This window comes from Canis aureus, chromosome 1 (genome assembly GCF_053574225.1).
Source record: "Canis aureus isolate CA01 chromosome 1, VMU_Caureus_v.1.0, whole genome shotgun sequence".
NCBI classification, from domain to species: Eukaryota; Metazoa; Chordata; class Mammalia; order Carnivora; family Canidae; genus Canis; species Canis aureus.
Window position 1 is genome coordinate 65,685,246 of NC_135611.1, and position 19,128 is coordinate 65,704,373.

At 39.4% G+C, this 19,128-nt stretch overlaps 1 protein-coding gene, 1 long non-coding RNA gene, 1 other non-coding gene and 1 pseudogene across 3 annotated transcripts; 3 read left to right on the forward strand and 1 right to left on the reverse strand.

The window, feature by feature from the left end:
* Positions 1-341: 341 nt before the first annotated feature.
* LOC144316513 (uncharacterized) lies at positions 342-7,079 on the reverse strand. Its single transcript, XR_013382477.1, has 3 exons — positions 6,901-7,079; positions 1,914-1,985; positions 342-1,547 (listed from the first exon to the last, which is right to left on the reverse strand). It is a non-coding gene; the product is annotated as an uncharacterized LOC144316513 (long non-coding RNA).
* On the forward strand, positions 6,556-13,046 carry CENPW (centromere protein W). Its single transcript, XM_077902478.1, has 3 exons — positions 6,556-6,732; positions 10,849-10,962; positions 12,914-13,046. The coding sequence occupies exons 1-3, from the start codon at positions 6,607-6,609 to the stop codon at positions 12,938-12,940; spliced, it is 267 nt and encodes an 88-aa protein (XP_077758604.1). The 5' UTR covers positions 6,556-6,606; the 3' UTR covers positions 12,941-13,046.
* A 2,561-nt stretch (positions 13,047-15,607) lies between these two features.
* On the forward strand, positions 15,608-15,708 carry LOC144289346 (U6 spliceosomal RNA; annotated as a pseudogene).
* Positions 15,709-18,791: 3,083 nt separating this feature from the next.
* On the forward strand, positions 18,792-18,893 carry LOC144289411 (U6 spliceosomal RNA). The gene has a single exon (XR_013357296.1). It is a non-coding gene; the product is annotated as a U6 spliceosomal RNA (small nuclear RNA).
* The last annotated feature ends 235 nt before the right edge of the window (positions 18,894-19,128 follow it).

Sequence of the window (19,128 nt, forward strand, 5' to 3'; positions counted from 1 at the left end):
GGAGGGTATTATGCTGAGTGAAGTAAGTCAGTCGGAGAAGGACAAACATTATATGTTCTCATTCATTTGGGGAATATAAATAATAGTGAAAGGGAAAATAAGGGAAGGGAGAAGAAATGTGTGGGAAATATCAGAAAGGGAGACAGAACGTAAAGACTGCTAACTCTGGGAAACAAACTAGGGGTGGTAGAAGGGGAGGAGGGCGGGGGGTGGGAGTGAATGGGTGACGGGCACTGGGTGTTATTCTGTATGTTAGTAAATTGAACACCAATAAAAAATAAATTAAAAAAAATAAATAAATAAATACATTAAAAAAAAAAAAAAAAAAAAAAAAAAAAGTGATCCAAAAATGTTAATTCTCATGAATTCATTATCTAGTAACATATTCCATATGTATGCATTAGTACACTATACAAAAAGCAAGATCAAATTATTTTCCAAGATTGTGTCAAATACCAAAAAACATTATCCATTATTTTTTTAAGGTTTTTCTAATGTAGCTTTCTTAGAAGTACATTAATGAAATTTATTTAGTAAACATTTTAAACTATATACAATATCAGGCAAAATATGAAATATCTCATCGTTTCTTCTTTAAAGGATGTTTATTGTAGAAAACTGGACATTTAAAATAATAAAAATGTCATCCACATACCCATTATCTAAAAATTAAGTCCATATTATGGTATATTTCTTCTCAGTGTTGTGTGTATGTGCATGCATATCATGTTTTTCAATATTTTTGGGGTCATATTCTATTTAACTTGGTACACACGCATTTTTCTCCCACTTGGGATTAACATCACTGTCTTCTAGGCTTAAGTCTTTCATAAATGTCATTTTTAATATGACCACAATAATAGTTAATTGAATGTATGTATCCCAATTTCCATATTAGATATGTTTTTAAAATATTTAAAAAATCTCTGTGCGTAAGACTGATTTTATATTAGGATTATTTTCTTAGGATAGATTCTGAAAAAAAAATTCATCCCTATTTTAAAAGAATCTTAGCAGACATCAATAGATATCACTAACAAAAATGGCAAAAATTCTCAAAATTTATATTGTTTTTCATATATACCAATGCCTTAGAATAGCATTAAAGGGGTGAAAAATCTCTCAGTAATTTTCTTTGAACAAATTTTATTTTTGTAAACAGCAGAGTAAACAACAGCATCAAAGGGGCCTTGTGCTTTTCAAATCAGGGCAAATTTACATTAGAAGACTCCTGGTTGGGATAAAAAAGGGAGATGTATTTATCCTTCTGGTGTCAATGCTACTCCTGTCCATACCTCGTTTTTTCTACCTGGATTCCCTTTTACTTTACCTGGATTTGGACTTAGGGTTGTCATCACCCTAGACACTTTCAGTTTTGGGGGAAAATTCTAGTTTTGTGGGCTAGGGTTCCAATAGCTGTTCTATTATTTTTCATCCTTTGAATCAACGGAATTTAATTACTAAAAAGCATAAAAGAAAAGAAGAATGTTTGGAAATCCAGGTTGTGATGAAATTTTCCAATGTTTTACTCTGTTGAAGGTGAAAGTCTGTAAAAAAAAAATAATAATAAGAAGTTTTTTTTTTTTAAAGGAAAGCAATTGAGCAGAATTTGAACACTTCTCTTATATTTTAAGATAGTGTAACATATTGGAAAATGAAAACATCAGAGTTAATGCCTTAAATTTTCCACATAAACTTTTTTACCTGGGCCATTCAAGCTCTGTGATCATTTAATTTCACATACAATAGAAATAGTAACACCCATAACAGCCATACCAATACCATACTTTTGTTTAGATTGAATACTATAATATGTAGGGACATGCTTCACTAGAGGGATAAATACAATTATTACTGTTATACCCTACATAAATATTGTTTTAAATGTGTAAAAATTAGAAAAAAGTACTCACATTATAGAAAGTATGAAAAATGCAGATAAATTGAAAGTTCTCTTTGAATCCTATTCCTTGGGTTCCACCTACCTACAAAAGTGTAAGAGGGAATTACTTGTTGGAATTACTTGTTGGTTTTCTCTAACTGCACCGTCCAATATGGTAGCTACTAATGACATGTGGCTGGTAAATGGAAATGACATTTAAATAAAGTTAATATCGTTAATCATGCTAGCCATATTTCAAATACTCAATGGCCACATATTGCTACTGTATGGGACAGAGCAGATATAAACCATATCCACCACTGAAGCCCCGGAAGAGAGCATGTAGTAGGCAGAACAAAGCTCCCCTTCCCCCTAAAGATATCTATGTCCTAATCTCCAGAATCTGAAAATGTTACCTTGCTTGGCAAAAGAGACTTTGCAGATGTGATGAAGTTAAGGATCTGGAGATGACCAGATAATCCTGGATTATCTGGATAGGCCCAAAGCGATAGCAAGGGCTCTTAGAAGATGTCGAGCAGATCAAAGTCTGAAAAAGATGTGATCAAAACAGAAAGTAAAGTGATGTGTTTTGAAAGTGGAGGAAGGGCTTTGAGCCAAAGAATGGAAATGGCCTCTAGAAGTTAGAAAAGGCAAGCAAACAGACACTCTCCCAGAGCCTCCAGAAGGAAGGCAGACTGCTGACACTGATTTTAGGATTTCTGACCTGCAATACTGAAAGATGGTAAGTTTGCACTGTTTGAATCCATTACATGGGTGGTAATTTGTTACAGTAATCCTAGGAAACTAAGATGTACAACAATAGGTATTTCCACTCCCCTCTTAATGAATAATAACTGTCTCCAATTATTTATATCATAAATAAAACTACAATAACAGTTTTCTATATGCAGAAGCCATATTAGATGGTGAAAAGTGCTATAGAGAAAAGTAAACCACAGAGACAGGATATTTATATCAGCGGGGATATGTGCAGTGTTATGTTGGTAAACGTTTAAGAATTTCTTTTCCAAAAGACACAATAAAAAATCCCTGATTTGTGCATTTTCCAATTCCAGTGGTGTAAATACTTTTGGCTACCAACATAACGTCACTGAACACAGTGCTAAGAAGATAAGTCAGCTTTTGCACACTGTCAGACCTGTGTCTGTGCATGTGCACATGTGTGCGTCTAGGTGTATATGTGTATCCATGTGTGGAGTTTCTAATTTAAATAGGTCTCTCTGATCCTTGTCAGAGCAGAGACTTGAAGGAAGTGATGGAGACACTTCTGCGAGTAAATGAGGAAAAAGCATTCTTGGCAGAGGGAATAATAAGTGCAAACACCTGATGGGGGAGTAGTTGGTGTATATAATGGATTTCAGGTGTGTCTGAAGGCTATCGGGGATGCTAATACGGCTGGAGGAGAGTGAGTTGCTTAATTGTGGGAGATAAGGTCAAAGAGTTCATTCTGCATTTGTATGTGTGTTTGTACTTGGCAGGCAGGTAAACCTGAAAAGTCATTGTAGGAACTTTTATTTTGATGGAAATGGAAGGGGTTTGAGGAGAAGAGTTACATAATCTGAGTTAAACCTGGCTCTTCTGTCCAGGATAAATAGAAACAGTCTGAGACACAGTCAGGAGGGTGTTGCAATAATCCAAGTGAGAGATGAAGGTGACTTGGCCAAAAGGGATCAGATACTACAAACAGAGCTCACAAAATGTGTTGAAAGATTGAGTGTGGGGTGAGAGAAAGAGAGGAGCCAAGGATGATTCCAAGATTTTGGCTTGAGTAATTGGAAAAATGGAAGTGCCGTCAGCTGTGGTAGAGAAGTTGATGTTAGGAGCAGGTTTGGGATATAGGGTATTATCAAGACCTAATTTTGGATGTGTTAAATTTAGGTGACTTAAAATTCCAGCCTAGTGGAGAATTGGATATAAAGGTCTGATTAGGGAAGAGAATTAGCAGGAGATGTAAAATTGGTACTTAAAGTCATGGATGAGATCACATAGGAAGTGTGTAGATAGAGAAGAAATCTGATGACTGAGCTCCGGGGTACTTCAGTATCTAGAGATAAAGGACACAAGGAGAAACCAGAAATGGAGAATGAATGGTTGTCAAGTAGGAGAAAACCAAAAGAGAATAGCATCAAATTAAAGAAAATGTTTCCTGGAAGGAAGAATTATAAAACCCAACAGATACTCCTTGTTAGTCAAATAAACTGAAGTCTGAGAATTGGCCACTGGAGTTAAAAGTATTCTTACTTATGTTGACATACAACAATTTTGAGAGATAAGAACAAAAGTCTGATTGCAGTAGCTTCAGGGGAAAATGGAAGTAAAGGAACTGGAGACATCAAACTTAGCCAATGCTTTCTAGTTTTTTTGTCAAAGGGCAGTAACCAAAGATGGGATCAAGAAAGAGGTTATTTTTTAAAAAAATTTTAAATTTATTTATTTTACCGGGGTGGGGGAGGGAGAGAGCACAAACAGGGGGAGCAGCAGGGAGAGGGAGAAGCAGGCCCCCTCATGGGGCAGGGAACCCGATGTGGGGCTCGATCCCAGCACCCTGGGATCACGACCTGAGCTGAAGGCAGACGCTTAACTGACTGAGCCACCCAGGTGTCTCCCAAAAAGTCTTTAAAAGGGTAGACATTACAACATGTGTACAGAGGGGAAAAAAAAAAACAGCAAGAAAGGAAAATTCATAAAGTAGAAGAAGAGAGAATTAAAGGTCCTTAAGAAAGGGAGGGGACTGGGATCTAGGGCACACGCGGAGTGGACATCTTAGATGGTTCATTCATGGGAGCAAGTGGAGCCTGATGGGTAGAGGTGGTGGTGGGAGTATCCGGAAAGTCTTTATGAGGTGCTTCTAGTTTGTTAGGGAGGCAATGACATCAACTGAGGTCAGTGAGGAAGGGATAGGAGTGAAGGAGGGAGGTTTGTGGAAAAGGATGGGTGGATGGAAGAACTTAGCAGATAGCAAAAGATTGCAGGTAATCTGTAAAGCCCACTCGAATGCTCGTAAATTTAAGCTGAGACCAGACCCAGGCCGGTCTGTGTGATTTTCTTAAGACAAAATATCAAGGCTCAGTTGAAAGCACCCAACAGACCGAGATGTTAATTTAAGCCGGGTCGGCGGTTGGTCAGGCGACTATAAGGGGAAGGAAAGAGAATGGCTAGAGAGCTGAGAACTACAAGGAAATATTATAATAATGCCCAACAGGCCGCAGGAGGGAGGATAAGCAGAAGAGAAGGGTTGGTGGCCTGGTGGGCAAAGAAAGGAAGAGCCTGCTAGCCCATCCAGGTGGCACGTGAGCATCGCTGGATTGGGAACACTGGGAGGAGGAGTGAGCTGAACCCACCGAGGAGGGTGCAGAGTGAGAAGACTGAGGGTATGGGAGGGTGTGGGACTTGGTGGTGACAAGCCCTGGTGTGACTGCGAGGGAGAGCGGCCCACAGGGTGAAAGGTGCTATCACGGGCAGAGAGGGGGTCGCCGACACGGGGGTGGGGGGCGGAGGCGGGAGGGACCACGCGGGGACGTGGCTATCACGCCAATTGCCAGTTGTTAGGGATAATGATCATGGGTATTACACCCTGCGTGTGTGCGCACACTAACAGGGTCAACGTGACCTGACCACTTGCTCACGCCCCTCCCTGTCCGTGGAATCAGAACCTCCCCCCCACCCACATGCTCCATGTGGAGCACGATGAAGTCTAGGAACTACTTGCACTGGCAGCACAGAGGATGCAAAAATTTATTTATTTATTTATTTATTTATTTATTTATTTATTTATTTATAAATTTATTTTTTATGGGTGTTCAATTTGCCAACATATAGAATAACACCCAGTGCTCATCCCGTCAAGTGCCCCCCTCAGTGCCTGTCACCCAGTCACCCCCACCCCCTCCCCTTCCACCACCCCTAGTTCGTTTCCCGGAGTTATGTGGTCTATGTATACAATGGAATATTCCTCAGCCATTAGAAATGACAAATACCCACCATTTGCTTCAGCATAGATCAAACTGGAGGGTATTATGCTGAGTGAAATAAGTCAATCGGAGAAGGACAAACATTATATGGTCTCATTCATTTGGGGAATATAAAACATAGTGAAAGGGACTAAAGGGGAAAGAGAAAAAATGAGTGGGAAATATCAGGGAGACAGAACATGGGATGCAAAAATTGTTGGGAGACGCAGCGAGGGTTTGAACGGCGTGGCATTTAAATTGCATCTAGGGGGCAGCCGGGGGCGGGGGGGGGGGGGGGAGGTCACCAGGACGTGACCCCGGGTCACGGGATCGAGTCCCGCGTCGGGCTCCCTGCAGGGGGCCTGCTCCTCCCTCTGCCTGGGTCTCTCATGAATAAATAAATAAAATCTTAAAAAAAAAAACTGCCATGTAAAGTGATTGCAAAGGTAAAGGGCAGGGGCCCTACCATGAAAATGCGCAGTAGTATTAAAAAAAAAAAAAAAACAAAAAAAACCGCAAGTCAGGGTCACGAAAAGGTCTCAAGCAAGACCAAGCGCGAGCATGTAAAGGCGGGACTTGCGGGCTCCCGCTTCCGGCAGAGCATCCCGCCCGAGTCCTTCAGCGCGCCCCCGACCTGCCGCGGGCTCCGGGGGCGGGGCTGGCGCCGGGCTGACGTCACTGCCGAGCGCCGGGCGCGCTCCTGCGGCGCGGGATTCAAACGCTGCGGGCGGGGTGTCGTGGCGGCGGGGAGCCATGGCGGTCTCGGGCGTGCTGTCCCAGAGGACGCACGTAAGGCGGAAGGCGCCCCGGACCTTCCTCAGGCGCCTCTTCCGGCGACAGAAGCCGCGGCTACGTCTGGAGACGGGTGGCGACCTCCTGGTGAGCCGATGGCCCCGGGGCGGGGGGGTGGGGAGTAAACGCCGGCGGGCGCCCCGCACCCCGCCCTCCCCCATCACCCCCCTCCCCCCTCACCTCCCCCGCATCTCCCCCGCACCCCGCCCCCTACCCCATCACCCCCCTACCTTACCCCCCTCACCCCTACCCTACCCCGCCGCCGCGCAGGGCGCTTCCGGCCGTTAGTGCCGCCGACGGGTGGGTGTCGGGGCCGCGTCCGGGGGGAGCCGGCGTTCGGCCCCTGCTCTCGGCCTCCGAGCGGTCGCTTTCCCCGGGGCGTGGCCGGCCGCCGCCGCGAAGGGCGGGAAGGCTACGGGGTAAGAAGTTGATTCGGGGGGGGTACCCCTGGGGGCTCGGCGGTTCAGCGCCTGCCTTCTGCCCGGGCGTGACCCCGGGGTCCCGGGATCGAGTCCCGCGTGGGCCTCCCTGCATGGAGCCTGCTTCTCTCTCTGCCTGTGTGTCTTATGAATAAATGAATAAATAAAATCTTAAAGAAAATTAACTTTGGGGGGGATCCCTAGGTGGTTCAGCGGTTTAGCACCTGCTTTGGGCCCGGGGCGTGACCCCGGATCGAGTCCCCGCAGGGAGCCTGCTTCTCCCTCTGCCTGTGTGTCTGCCCCTCTCTCTCTCTCTCTCTCTCTCTCTCTCTCTCGCTCTGTTTCTGATGAATAAATAAAATCTTTTAAAAAGAAAAGAATTAATTTGGGAATTCTGCCCGGGTTCCGTCAACTGCTGTAAAGGGCATTGCTGACCTGCCCTTTTAGGCGCGTCCCTCCTTGCCTGCCTTTCCTGCTTCCTCCGTTGTCCACCAAGCCTGTATCTTACCCCCGCCCCCGCCACCCGGTCCCGTCCCCGAGCTTCCTCCCCGCGGAACCCCGGCTCCGGCTCACCTGTACGTCGTGTGCTTTCAGCTGTGAATTCCTTCCCCCGGACAAAGCGGAGCACCTGCTAGTTGGCGACTGAAGGCAAACCACCGACTCCTGGCTCCCACCGCCAGCAGTGCCGGATGAACCAAACCACCGCGTTGTATTTTCTGTCTTGAGATAAATGTGCAGTTTCTATGTCGAACGCCCGGAGCATATGTTTCTCCAGCAGGACAAACGCTCCTTCCCTAGGGTTTATTTTTTATTTTTATTTTTTTTTAAAGATTTATTTTATTTATGTATTATAGACATAGAGAGGCAGAGACACAGGAGGAAGGAGAAGCAGGCTCCATGCAGGGAGCCTGACTGGGACTCCATCCTGAGACCCCAGGATCACACCCTGGGCCAAAGGGAGGCGCTAAACTGCTGAGCCACCCAGGGGTCCCCTCCTTCCCTAGGGTTTAAACCGTGAGCGGTACCTCCTCGCATTTGTCACAAGAACTTTTTTTAATTTTTTTTTTTTAATTTTTATTTATTTATGATAGTCACAGAGAGGGAGAGAGAGAGGCAGAGACATAGGCAGAGGGAGAAGCAGGCTCCATGCACCGGGAGCCCGATGTGGGATTCGATCCCGGGTCTCCAGGATCGCGCCCTGGGCCAAAGGCAGGCGCCAAACCGCTGCGCCACCCAGGGATCCCAGAACTTTTTAAAAAAATATTTATTTATTCATGAGAGACACAGAGGCAGAGACACAGGCAGAGGGAGAAGCAGGCTCCATGCAGAGATCCTGACGTGGGACTCAATCCAGGGTCTCCAGGATCACGCCCTGGGCTGCAGGCAGAGGAGATGCTCAACTACTGAGCCACCCAGGCGTCCCTTGTTTTGACTATTTTAATTTAAACTGTAGTACAGAGGTACCTGGTGGCTCAGTTGGTTGAGCATCCATCTCTTGACTTCCGCTCAGGTTCTGAAATCAATTTCAGGGTCCTGAAATCGAGCTCTGCATGGGGCTCCGTGGTCAGGAGGGAGTCTGCTTGAGATTCTCCCTTTGCTTTTACTTCTCCCTTGCATGAGCTTTCTCTCTAAAACAAATGTCTTAAAAAAAATCTTCGTGCATTTGAGTGGCACCACTCAATTAACTATTTTATGAGAGAGGATTAGGATTAGTTTGCTTAAAAAAATTCTGTGACAATCGAGAAAGCAATATTGTCTCAGGACCTATGGCTCATGTTTATGAAGAGGAAAAGAGTTTCCTTGTAGGTTAATAGGGTGAACCAACTCTCAAAACAGTGTGGGTTTTTTTCCCCCTTTGCATTTTTGCTTTTCATTTTTTCAAATTTGAAGTATAGTTTATGTACAACTTAGTGATTCAACAAGTTTGTGTTCTATGCTCACCACAAGTGTAGCTGCCACTACCGTGCAGTGCTATTGCAATACATTGACTGTGTTCCCTAAGCTGTACCTTTTATACCCATGACTTATTCATTCCATGACTAGAAGCCTATATCTTCTACACTTCTAAACCCATTTTGCCCATTCCCCCCTCTCTTCTGTGACACATGTCAGTTCTCTAAAACAGTGTGGTTTATTGGGGAGTGACTAAAACTTTTGTGTGTGTAATTTGGGGAGATATGGAGGGATTTTTTTTCTTGCAGTGATAATTATTGACCACCCACTGTATATTGTGCTATGGACTAAAATCACTGAGGATACAATGTTGGGGAAGATAGACATAGTTCTTATCTTTATATTTCATTGAGGAAGATAGAAATTGCTGCATGGTGTATATAGTGTGTACAGTGGTAGGAAGTTCAGGGTGCATAACCTTATTTGGACTTTTCAGAGAAGTTTAGGAACTACTAGGATGCCTGTAGGCAAGGTTTTATTTGAATACGGAAAGAAGTTCAAAAGACTTACTGTAGAGCTGTAAGTTGAACGAGGAAACTGGGAAAGCCTAGTCATTTAGTATTAAGGAATTTATTTTGGGCATATCTGGAAGCTATGTCTCTTAGAAGTAGGAAATCTAGATTAACAGGAAATTGTACCATATTATAGATTGTTTTTTGCTGCAATAGAAATGGGATGTCATTAGAAGTTTAACAAAGAATTGAATAACATGGTATTACATAATCAGAATTAAGTGCTTTCCCCTAGAGTTCTTGTGACAATTAAAGAAGACCATGCATGAAAAAAGTACCAAAGGAAGGTCTCCGTCCATAGGTTATCTTATTAAATTTAAATTTCCAAACTATTTTTTTCCACATATCACTAAAACTTTCTTAAACATCTGTAACCATCGACTAAAGATTTTTGCATAATATTTGAATTTAAAACACCACATTACCTAGTTATTTAATATTTAGTGAACTGTGAGGGAGTGGTTGTATGTAGCACACATAGTGAATATTAGACAAGTATTGTTTTGACTGCAAAGAGTAATATGTAAAAGACTAATATATTAAAGATATTGTCTAATTGTACCTAAATAATGTTTAATTTCTCAAAAAGTTGAATAAAGATTATAAATAGTAGATATTATTTTGATATGTTGGATGATAAGTAAACTTGACCTTTATACATGTATTTTTTACATCAGTAAACTTAACATTTCAGTTAACATGTTTTTGAATAGATACTTTGAATTAAATATCGGGTTAAAAAATGTTAAATCCATGGATTGTAGAATGAGAGATGATTAACCTTAAACATAGTTGTTAAGTTGATTTTAAGTTTTGGGGAAATTACATTATAAATTTAAATTTATTTGGACTTGGGAGCAAGAATATTTGCTACTTAATAGAATCTTACGTAAGCTTTATAATTATTCTTTAAGATGATGTTATCATCTAGGGCCTTTGGTCAGCCTTATTATATCCTTGGTTCATGTATTGCAGTAACTAAGTCTCTTGTATGGAATTTAAGTTGAATTTATCTAACTCTGGGAAACGAACTAGGGGTGGTGGAAGGGGAGGTGGGTGGGGGGTGGGAGTGACTGGGTGACGGACACTGAGGTGGGCACTTGACGGGATGAGCACTGGGTGTTATTCTGTATGTTGGCAAATTGAACACCAATAAAAAATAAATTTATAAAAAAAATTAAATCGAATTCTTTAGAAAGTAAATTCACTTAAGCACACCAGTAAATATTATAATAAATCTTGGAATCTTATTTTTAAAAATCAATATTTCAGAGTATAAGTGTTTGAATTTAAAAATTCTTTTGATTTTCTTTTTAAAGGTGCATCTGAATTGTTTACTGTTTGTTCATCGGTTAGCAGAAGAGTCCAGAATGAATGCTTTTGAGAATAAGGATGGAGTCATTAAAAAAGAGCATGTACTGGCTGCAGCAAAGGTAAAATCTGACTTTCTTCTCTTGAGCAGGAATTAACTTAAAAAATATCTAGTTTATCACTTCTGTTTTGGATTCCTTATTCAGGTTATTGACTGATGTTTGCCCCCCCTCCCCCAATTATGCAGGCATCCTGGTGTATAGTTAACAGATTCGGGATGAATTAGGCCCAGAATGCCAACCAGTTATCGGCTGCTGTTCTAGCAGTGTAACACTTGCCTAGTTACACAGCAACCGAGGTAGCTGTCGACAGTTGGGGGATGCTTGGCTTTCTATGTTAATGAATTTAATTGGGGAGATTTTTTTTTAATATGTCCATATTACGGATTTCTGAATATTTCTATGAAGTATTCATGGCCATGCTTTATCATTACTTAAGGGAAATGAATGGCTCCTAATCCGTATGATTTATAGTAGGCTGTATATATTTGAGAAAGTTTATCACCTTGAAATTTATGAAAACTTCTTGATCATTTTGAGTTTTTCTGATTACTTATTTGTTTTTCTAACTTTGCGATTTGCTCACTTACATAAGCAGAGAAAATTGCTTCTTACTGGTGTCTCTGTATAGTGTTAAGAGTATGATAGGATAGTTCTTTGCAAATATGTGTCCAAGATCATTATTTTCGTTTGATTTTAATAGATGCTGTACTATAAAAAGCTTTGGGAGTCAGTTAAATTTAGATGATATACTGTATTTCTTTGAATAGTCACAATGTTATATAGAGAGGTTATTTCTAGTTACTCAAGAAATTGGCAACTGTGGTTGACTGGGGGAATGATGTGGGGAAGAGACTTATTTTTGACAGTCACTGTAGACTTTTAATATTTTTTTTTTATTTTGAAATAATTGTAGGCTCACAGAAGATGCAAAAATAATAGAGTTCCCGTGTACCTTTTATTTAAAGATTTTATTTATTCATGAGAAATGCAGAGAGAGAGGTGGAGACACAGGTGGAGGGAGAATGTCCCTTCCTCTCCTGCAGGGAGCCTGATGTGGGACTCCATCCCAGGACCCTGGGATCACGCCCTGAGCCGAAGGCAGATGCTCAACTGCTGAGCCATGCAGGCATCCCTCCCGTGTACCTTGTAAAACCAGAGAACTACAAGTATTGGACTGGGATATAGACTGATTCGATGATCTCTGTGGAAGCCTAGAAGTGTGCATGCCCTGGTAGTTTTTTTAGGGGCTTTAAATTTGCTTATATTCTAATAGGTTTCTAGACTAAAAGCAATATAGGCATTTATTTTCCTGCAGGTAAAAGTAAAGCTTAAGAGCTTGAAGAGTGTATGTGTATATTTTAAATTTAGGGTTTGTTTTCATCATAGATGTACTTAACCTAGAAATAGGTAAGTTCTTTAAAAAATTTTCTGGATATATTCTGATCTAATGCTTCCAGTCTTTTATAGCCAAAAATCTGATTTTATTTTCTCATGGGCCAAATGTTTTGAAAATTGTCAACCTAATGAGTTTTTTTAGCATAAGCTGACAGGTCTTGGTCTCTAAATTCATATAATTACAGCTCAAATATAAGAAATTTGGTGTGTTGCATTGGATTTGTATTGCTTTATAGTTGTTAATGTTTGATTTATAATAGGATTTTTGATGCTTGGAACATTCTTTAACTCCCTAGATTACTGAATTGTCTATGAACCTCAAGTTGGGAACCATTAGTCTGGGTACTTTGGGCTTACATTTGAAGAAATTGACATTCAGAAGTGACTATAAAGCCAGATTTTCAGAATTGTATGTATCCCATGTTTTCAGAGAAGCGGATTATTTTAGGGAAGTCTAGGATCTTTTATAAGGCAAATGATTCATAATCACCTTCCAAATTGAGTTTTATAAACTCAGGCTTGCATATTATGTACATAAGATGATTTAACTTTTTGTTGAGTTTTGTTTTATTTGCCTTGGATATAATATGAATCTTCATTTTTTTCCCCCTCACAGGTAATTCTAAAGAAGAGCAGAGGTTAGAAGTCAAAGAACACATTTTTGAAAATTATATATTAGGTGGTAACAGACTGTGAAGGCACTTTTTACTTATCACTTAATATTTTGTATTAAAATATTGACTATTTGAGGGATGTGTGTATTTGTATATTTTTTTACTGATACTGGAATGTCTCAAGCACATACATAGGACTATATAACTTTTTTTTTTTTTTTTTTTGAGGAATTGTTTCATTCACTTTCAGCGGTCTCCTTTTACTTCCATTTTGTTGGTATTACAAATGTTTTACATAACAAATGACATTTGGTATAGGAAGTAGTTTGAAGAGATGTGTTAGAATTGTTTATAAAGGATTTAGATTTAGTTACAATTAACTACAGACAATTTAATTTCTGAAGAAAGACTATGTGCAATCTAGGTACATTTTAATACTGATTTTAATTATTGCCTTCACATTAGCAATGCAATTTTTACTTTACGCAATAAATGAAATTTCTCAACTAGAAACATCCGCAAGGTGCTTTCAAAACCTTGATCTCTAAGTAAGTTTAATAGATGGGTGTTTCATTTCCCCCTAAGGAATCCTTAAGAAGTTTATTTCGTATCTGATAGTTATTTTTATTCCCCGATGGTTACATTTTGAGTAGTTATAGTATAATACCCAAACCAGGAATTTGATATTAGCATAGTGTGGGTGTAATTTTATTATGTATAGATTTGTGTAAACACAACTATAGTCAAGATAACAGAATTATTTCATCACCAGTAAGTTCTCCATCGTGCTGTTCTTTTAAAATTAACGCTTAGCCTTCTATGGACACTGACCCTCACCTCCCCCCATCCCTATACCGTGGCAATCACTAATCTTTTCTCCATCTCTATAATTTTATCATTTTTTAAATGGAATCATACAGGTTATTACTTTGGGGGATTTATCCCCCTCCCCCACCATCCCTGCATAACTTCCTTGAGATGCATTCAAGTTTTTGCATGTAGGAATTCCTTTTTATTACTGTGTCATATTCCATGGTATTTATGTACCACGGTTTGTGTAGCTATTTACCCATTGTAGTGCATTTTGATTATTTCCAGTTTTTGGCTATTATAAATAAAGCTGCTATGAACCAATGTGTATAAGTTTTTACACGGATGAGTTTTCATTTCTCTGGGATAAACGACTGGGAGTGTTGAGTGGTAAGTTTATCTTTAGTTTTTAAAAAAGAAATGGCCAAACTGTTTTCCAGAATGGCTGTACCATTTTATATTCTCATCAGCAATTTATGAGAAATCCAGTTTCTTCATCCTCATAAACATATGGTAGTGTTAATTTTTATTTTAAGCTGCTCTGATGGGAGTGTGTCTCATGGTTCTTTCCGTTTCCCTAATGGCTAATGATGTTGCACATATTTTCATGTTTATTTCTCATCCATATTTCCTCTTTGGTAAAATATTTCTTCATTTCTTTTGGTTATTTTCTATTTGGATTGTTTTTACAATGTTGAATTCTAAGAGTAGTTTATTTTAGGTATGGGTTATTTGTCAGATACGTGGTTTGCAATATTTTCTTTTCTGTTGCCTTTTATGCTCTTAACAGAATCTTGTGGAAATCAACAGTGTTTCATTTTGATGAAGTCCATCTTAATTGGGTTTCCTCCCATCCTTTTCATGGTATTGGTGTAATGTTCATGGACTCTTAACCAAGCCCTTGATCCTGAAGATTTTCTCCTATATTATAATTACTATTTTTTACAAGTTTTATAATTTGTTTTACGTTTAAGTCTCTGGTCTATTTTGAGTTAATTTTTGTATGAGGTGTGAGGTTTAGGTCAAGATTTATTTTTTTGACTGTCGATATTATTTTAGCACCATTAGTTTGTAAAGACTGCATTTCCTCCATTGAATATCTTTTGCACTTTTGTAACAAATCTGTTAGTCATACTTGTATGGGGTCTTCTGAGTTCTTTGCCCCATTAATTGTCTCAGTCCCTCCACCAATAAAACATAGTCTTTAGTTCTGTGCCTACATAATCAGTTTTGAAATCAGGTAGAGTGATTCCTCTCACGTGATTCTTGTTCAGAATCGTTTTGGCTTGTGCTCGCTTCGGCAGCATATATCCTAAAATTGGAACAATATATGGAAAACAATATGGAGAGTCCTCAAGAAGTTAAAAATATAGCTACCGTACAACCCAGCAATTGCACTACTAGGTATTTACCCCAAAGATACAAATGTGATGATCTGAGGGAGCACCTGCACCCCAATTTTATAGCAGCAATGTCCACGATAGCCAGACTGTCCCCGATGTCCAACAGATGAATGGATAAGGATATATATATAGAGAGAAAGTTAAGTGTGTGTGTGTGTGTGTGTGTGTGTGTATACAGCCATCCAAAAGGATAAATGCCATTTACATTGATGTGGATGGAACTGGAGGGTGTTCTGCTGAGCAAATTAAGTCCATTAGAGAAAGACAGTTACATGGTTTCGCTCATGTAGAATATAAGAAACAGTGCAGAAGATCATAGGGGAAGGGAGGGAAAACTGGGAAGTATCAGCGGAAAACCATGAGAAACTATAGAAAACAAACTGAAGGTTGCTGGAGGGGAGTAGGAGGATGGGGTAATTGGGTGTTGGGCACCGGATGTTATATGCAACTGATGAACACTACATATGAAACTAATGATGTACTATATGTTGGCTAATTTAAATTTAAAAATTGGAGTGATACAGAGATTAGCATGACCCCTCTGCAAGGATGACAAGCAGATTCATGAAGCATTCCGTATTTTTAAATGGCTATTGGAGATAGACTTGAATACTTGTTGAAAACTGGTAAAAACAACAACAAAAAATTGTTTTGGCTCTAATAGTTCCTTTGCCTTTCCATATAAATTTTAGAATGATTTTGTTTGTATTTATTAAAAAAATTAATAATCTTGCCAGGATTTTGATAGGAATTTCATTAAACCTGTATCAATTTGGGGAGAATTGACATCTTTATCCTATTGAGTTTTCCAATCTCTGGATATGGAATGTCTGTTTATTTACATCTTTGATTTCTTCATCATTGTCTTGTAGAGTACTTTTTATCTATTTCCTTTCTGTTTAGAGAACTTCCTTTTTTGATTCTTTTAGGGTAGGGCTTCTGGCGACAAATTTTATTTCCTTCATCTGAGAATGTCTTGATTTCACCATTATTCCCGATGCATTTTTCACTGGATGTGAAATCTGATTTGACTGTTCTTTTGTACTTGGAAAATATTGTATCTTTTCCTTTTGGCTTCCATGGTCTTTGATTAAAAAAAAAAAAAAAAAACTGTAATTAGTGCATTGTTTCTCTGGCTACTTTCAAGTTTTTTCTCTTGTCTTAGTTTAGAAGATTGATAAGATGTACTTTGGCATGGATGTCTTCGCATATATCCTATTTGGAGGTACTTTGTCAATCTGTGGGGGTTTTTTTGTTTGTTTGCCAAACTTGGGAAATTTTCAACCATTGTTTTTTGGAATACTTTTTAGCCCCATCTATCTTCTCTTCTGGATCTCTAATGACACAAAAGCAAGATTTTATTTTAAGTTCCATAAATTTCTGAGGCCTTTCTTTTGGGGGAGGTATCTGTTTTCTCATAGATTGGGTAATTTCTGTGTTCTGTCTTCTAATTCAGTGATTATTTCTTCTGTTTCTCCATTCTACTGTTGTGGTTTTTTTTTTCCCCAGTTATTAATTTTTTTAGTTGTTAAAGTTCCATTTGTTTTTTTTTCTTTATATCTTATATATTTTTGCTGAGACTTCCTACTTTTTTTTTATTAAGTATGTTTGTAATTATTCAAGAGCTTTTATGATGGCTGCTTCAAAATCCTTGTTTGATAATTGTAACATTTGTGCCATCTTGGTGTTGACATTTGTTTTTTTATTCAGTTTGCAATCTTAATTTTTAGTATTTGTGATTTTTTTTTATATTGAAACTTGGACATTGTGGGTATTATGTTACAAGACTGGATCTTATGTAAATCTTATGCTATCACAGGACTTTGCTGGCACTATTCTAGTGGATAAAACATGGTACTGCCTTGTTACTGCTGGTGAGGATAGAAGTCAAAGTTCTCCTCTCAGCCTCTATAGATGGCCAGTGGTGGTGAAGAAGGAGCTGTCTCTCGTTACTCCTGGGTTGAGGTGGGAGTTTAGGTTCCCAACTAGGCCTTTACTGATACATCTTGGTTGGGAGAAGAAGAAACTCCTTATTACTACTATCCGTCTGTATTCCACTGATGTTTTGGGAAGGTAGTCATGTTACCCAGTGGTGAGAAGTCCCAACTGGACTAGTCTCTGATACCATCTAATGGGGAGGGGATAGAGTTTTGGGTTACCATAGCATGAGGGTAAAATATCAGATTTATGGGGTCTTCACCTATTGTGAAGGTGTGCTGTCTTTACTGCTGAGTGCTGAGTCTTTACCTGCCTCTCCCGGAGGTTTCTGATACCTACAAGGAAAGGATGGGATTCCTTGTTACTGCTAGTTATGGATGAATTTCTGGGCACAGGACGAAATTATTAGCTTCTCACTTGATCTCCGACACCACACTGGTGGCAATATTTAGAATGCTACATAATATACTGGCAAGAGTAAAAATAAAAGTCGAGGCTGTCTACTGAAGGGATAGGGGAGGAGGAATGGAAACTGCAGTTTTTATCTGTGGTATTTGGCTGAAATAGATTGTTCTTGTCTAAAATTCTGTTTTGCTAGGATATCCCTTTTCTTGTCTTTTGATTAGAGAAAGTAGGTTTTTTTTTGGGGGGGGGGGTTCAGTTTCCTGCCTCCTGTCTGTGCTTATTGGAGTTTCTGTGTTGCCACCTTCTCTAATATCCAATCTAGGATAGAAAGGGAAAAAAGAAAACCCAGGGTACTCATCACCGGTTTTTGGGGTTGTTTTTTTGGTCCCAAGTTTCTAGCTAGTCTGCTATTTTCTCTCTACTTTTCAGAGTCATATATATGTGTGTGTATATATATATATATTTTTCCACGTGGGTGGACTTTATCATGAGCTATGCACATCCATCTTAGTGGCCTAATTCTCTGTGTAATTAATTTCTTTAGAGACAAATCTCTACCCCCACAATTTTTTTTTTTTTCCTGGGATAAGGTTTTAGGGAACGGACTGTGTGTGATCTGTCCCACACACAGATCATCAGTTAATCATTTTGTTATTGCCCTATTACTCTCTTCTTCCATTGTACATGGCTGGACTCAGGAGAGGCCCCAGAGTGCTGCCTGGGCAGGTAGCTGCTTCTGCTGCAGCATCTTCTATTGTTACCTATGATTTCTTTGGCTCTACTTTGTCACTCTGCATCTAAGAAGTTTCCTGAACTCTCTTGAATGGCTATATCTTATCTCTTCAATTTTGGTTTATACTTTTTTATACTTTATTATTTTAGTGGAGTCCAAGGAGGGAAAGAGAGAGAGAGTATGTGTGTGTGTGGGGGGGGTGGGGGTAGGGGGGTGGGGGGTCAGTCTTGAGCAGAAAGCCTCATGAATTCTTAGTTCAACATAAATAAAAGTAAGTTAATACTTCCAAAGCATTAATGTGCCAATATTTCAGCATCTTATTTGCAATATAAATACACATTTTTAACATAAGATCATGTTTAATATAAAGATAATTAGACAAATATTAAGATTTTTCATTAGAATGTGTAAGTTTGAAAAGACATACTAGAATATGTAATTCATGCTGAAGGGTTCTGTAAATACACATAATAGCAAAATCTTAACTTTTCACTTCACCTTAAGAGCTAGATTAGGGCATTTTGGATGCAGGACAACTATAATATATTCAGAATTATTTTTTTTGTTATTTTTAAAATGAGGTTTTCCCTTGTGCTTGCTTTGGGAGTACATATACTAAGATTGGCACAATACAGAGGTTACCATGCCCTACTCAAGGGTGACATGCAAATTCATGAATCATTCCATATTTAAAAAAATGAGATTTTCCCACCTTTTCTATTTCCTATGTAGTGACTAATGACCATCATAATGCAGTTGGACCCACTACCATTTCCTGAAAAGACTTTCAGATAATCTGGACTTATTCTTCTCTCCATATTCAGCTTCTATATGCAATTATCCTACCTCACCCTAACCTTGAAGTATGAAAACTCGGAGAGTGGGGCTAAGATTAAGCTTCTCCAATCGAAGGGCAAAATAGGATTCT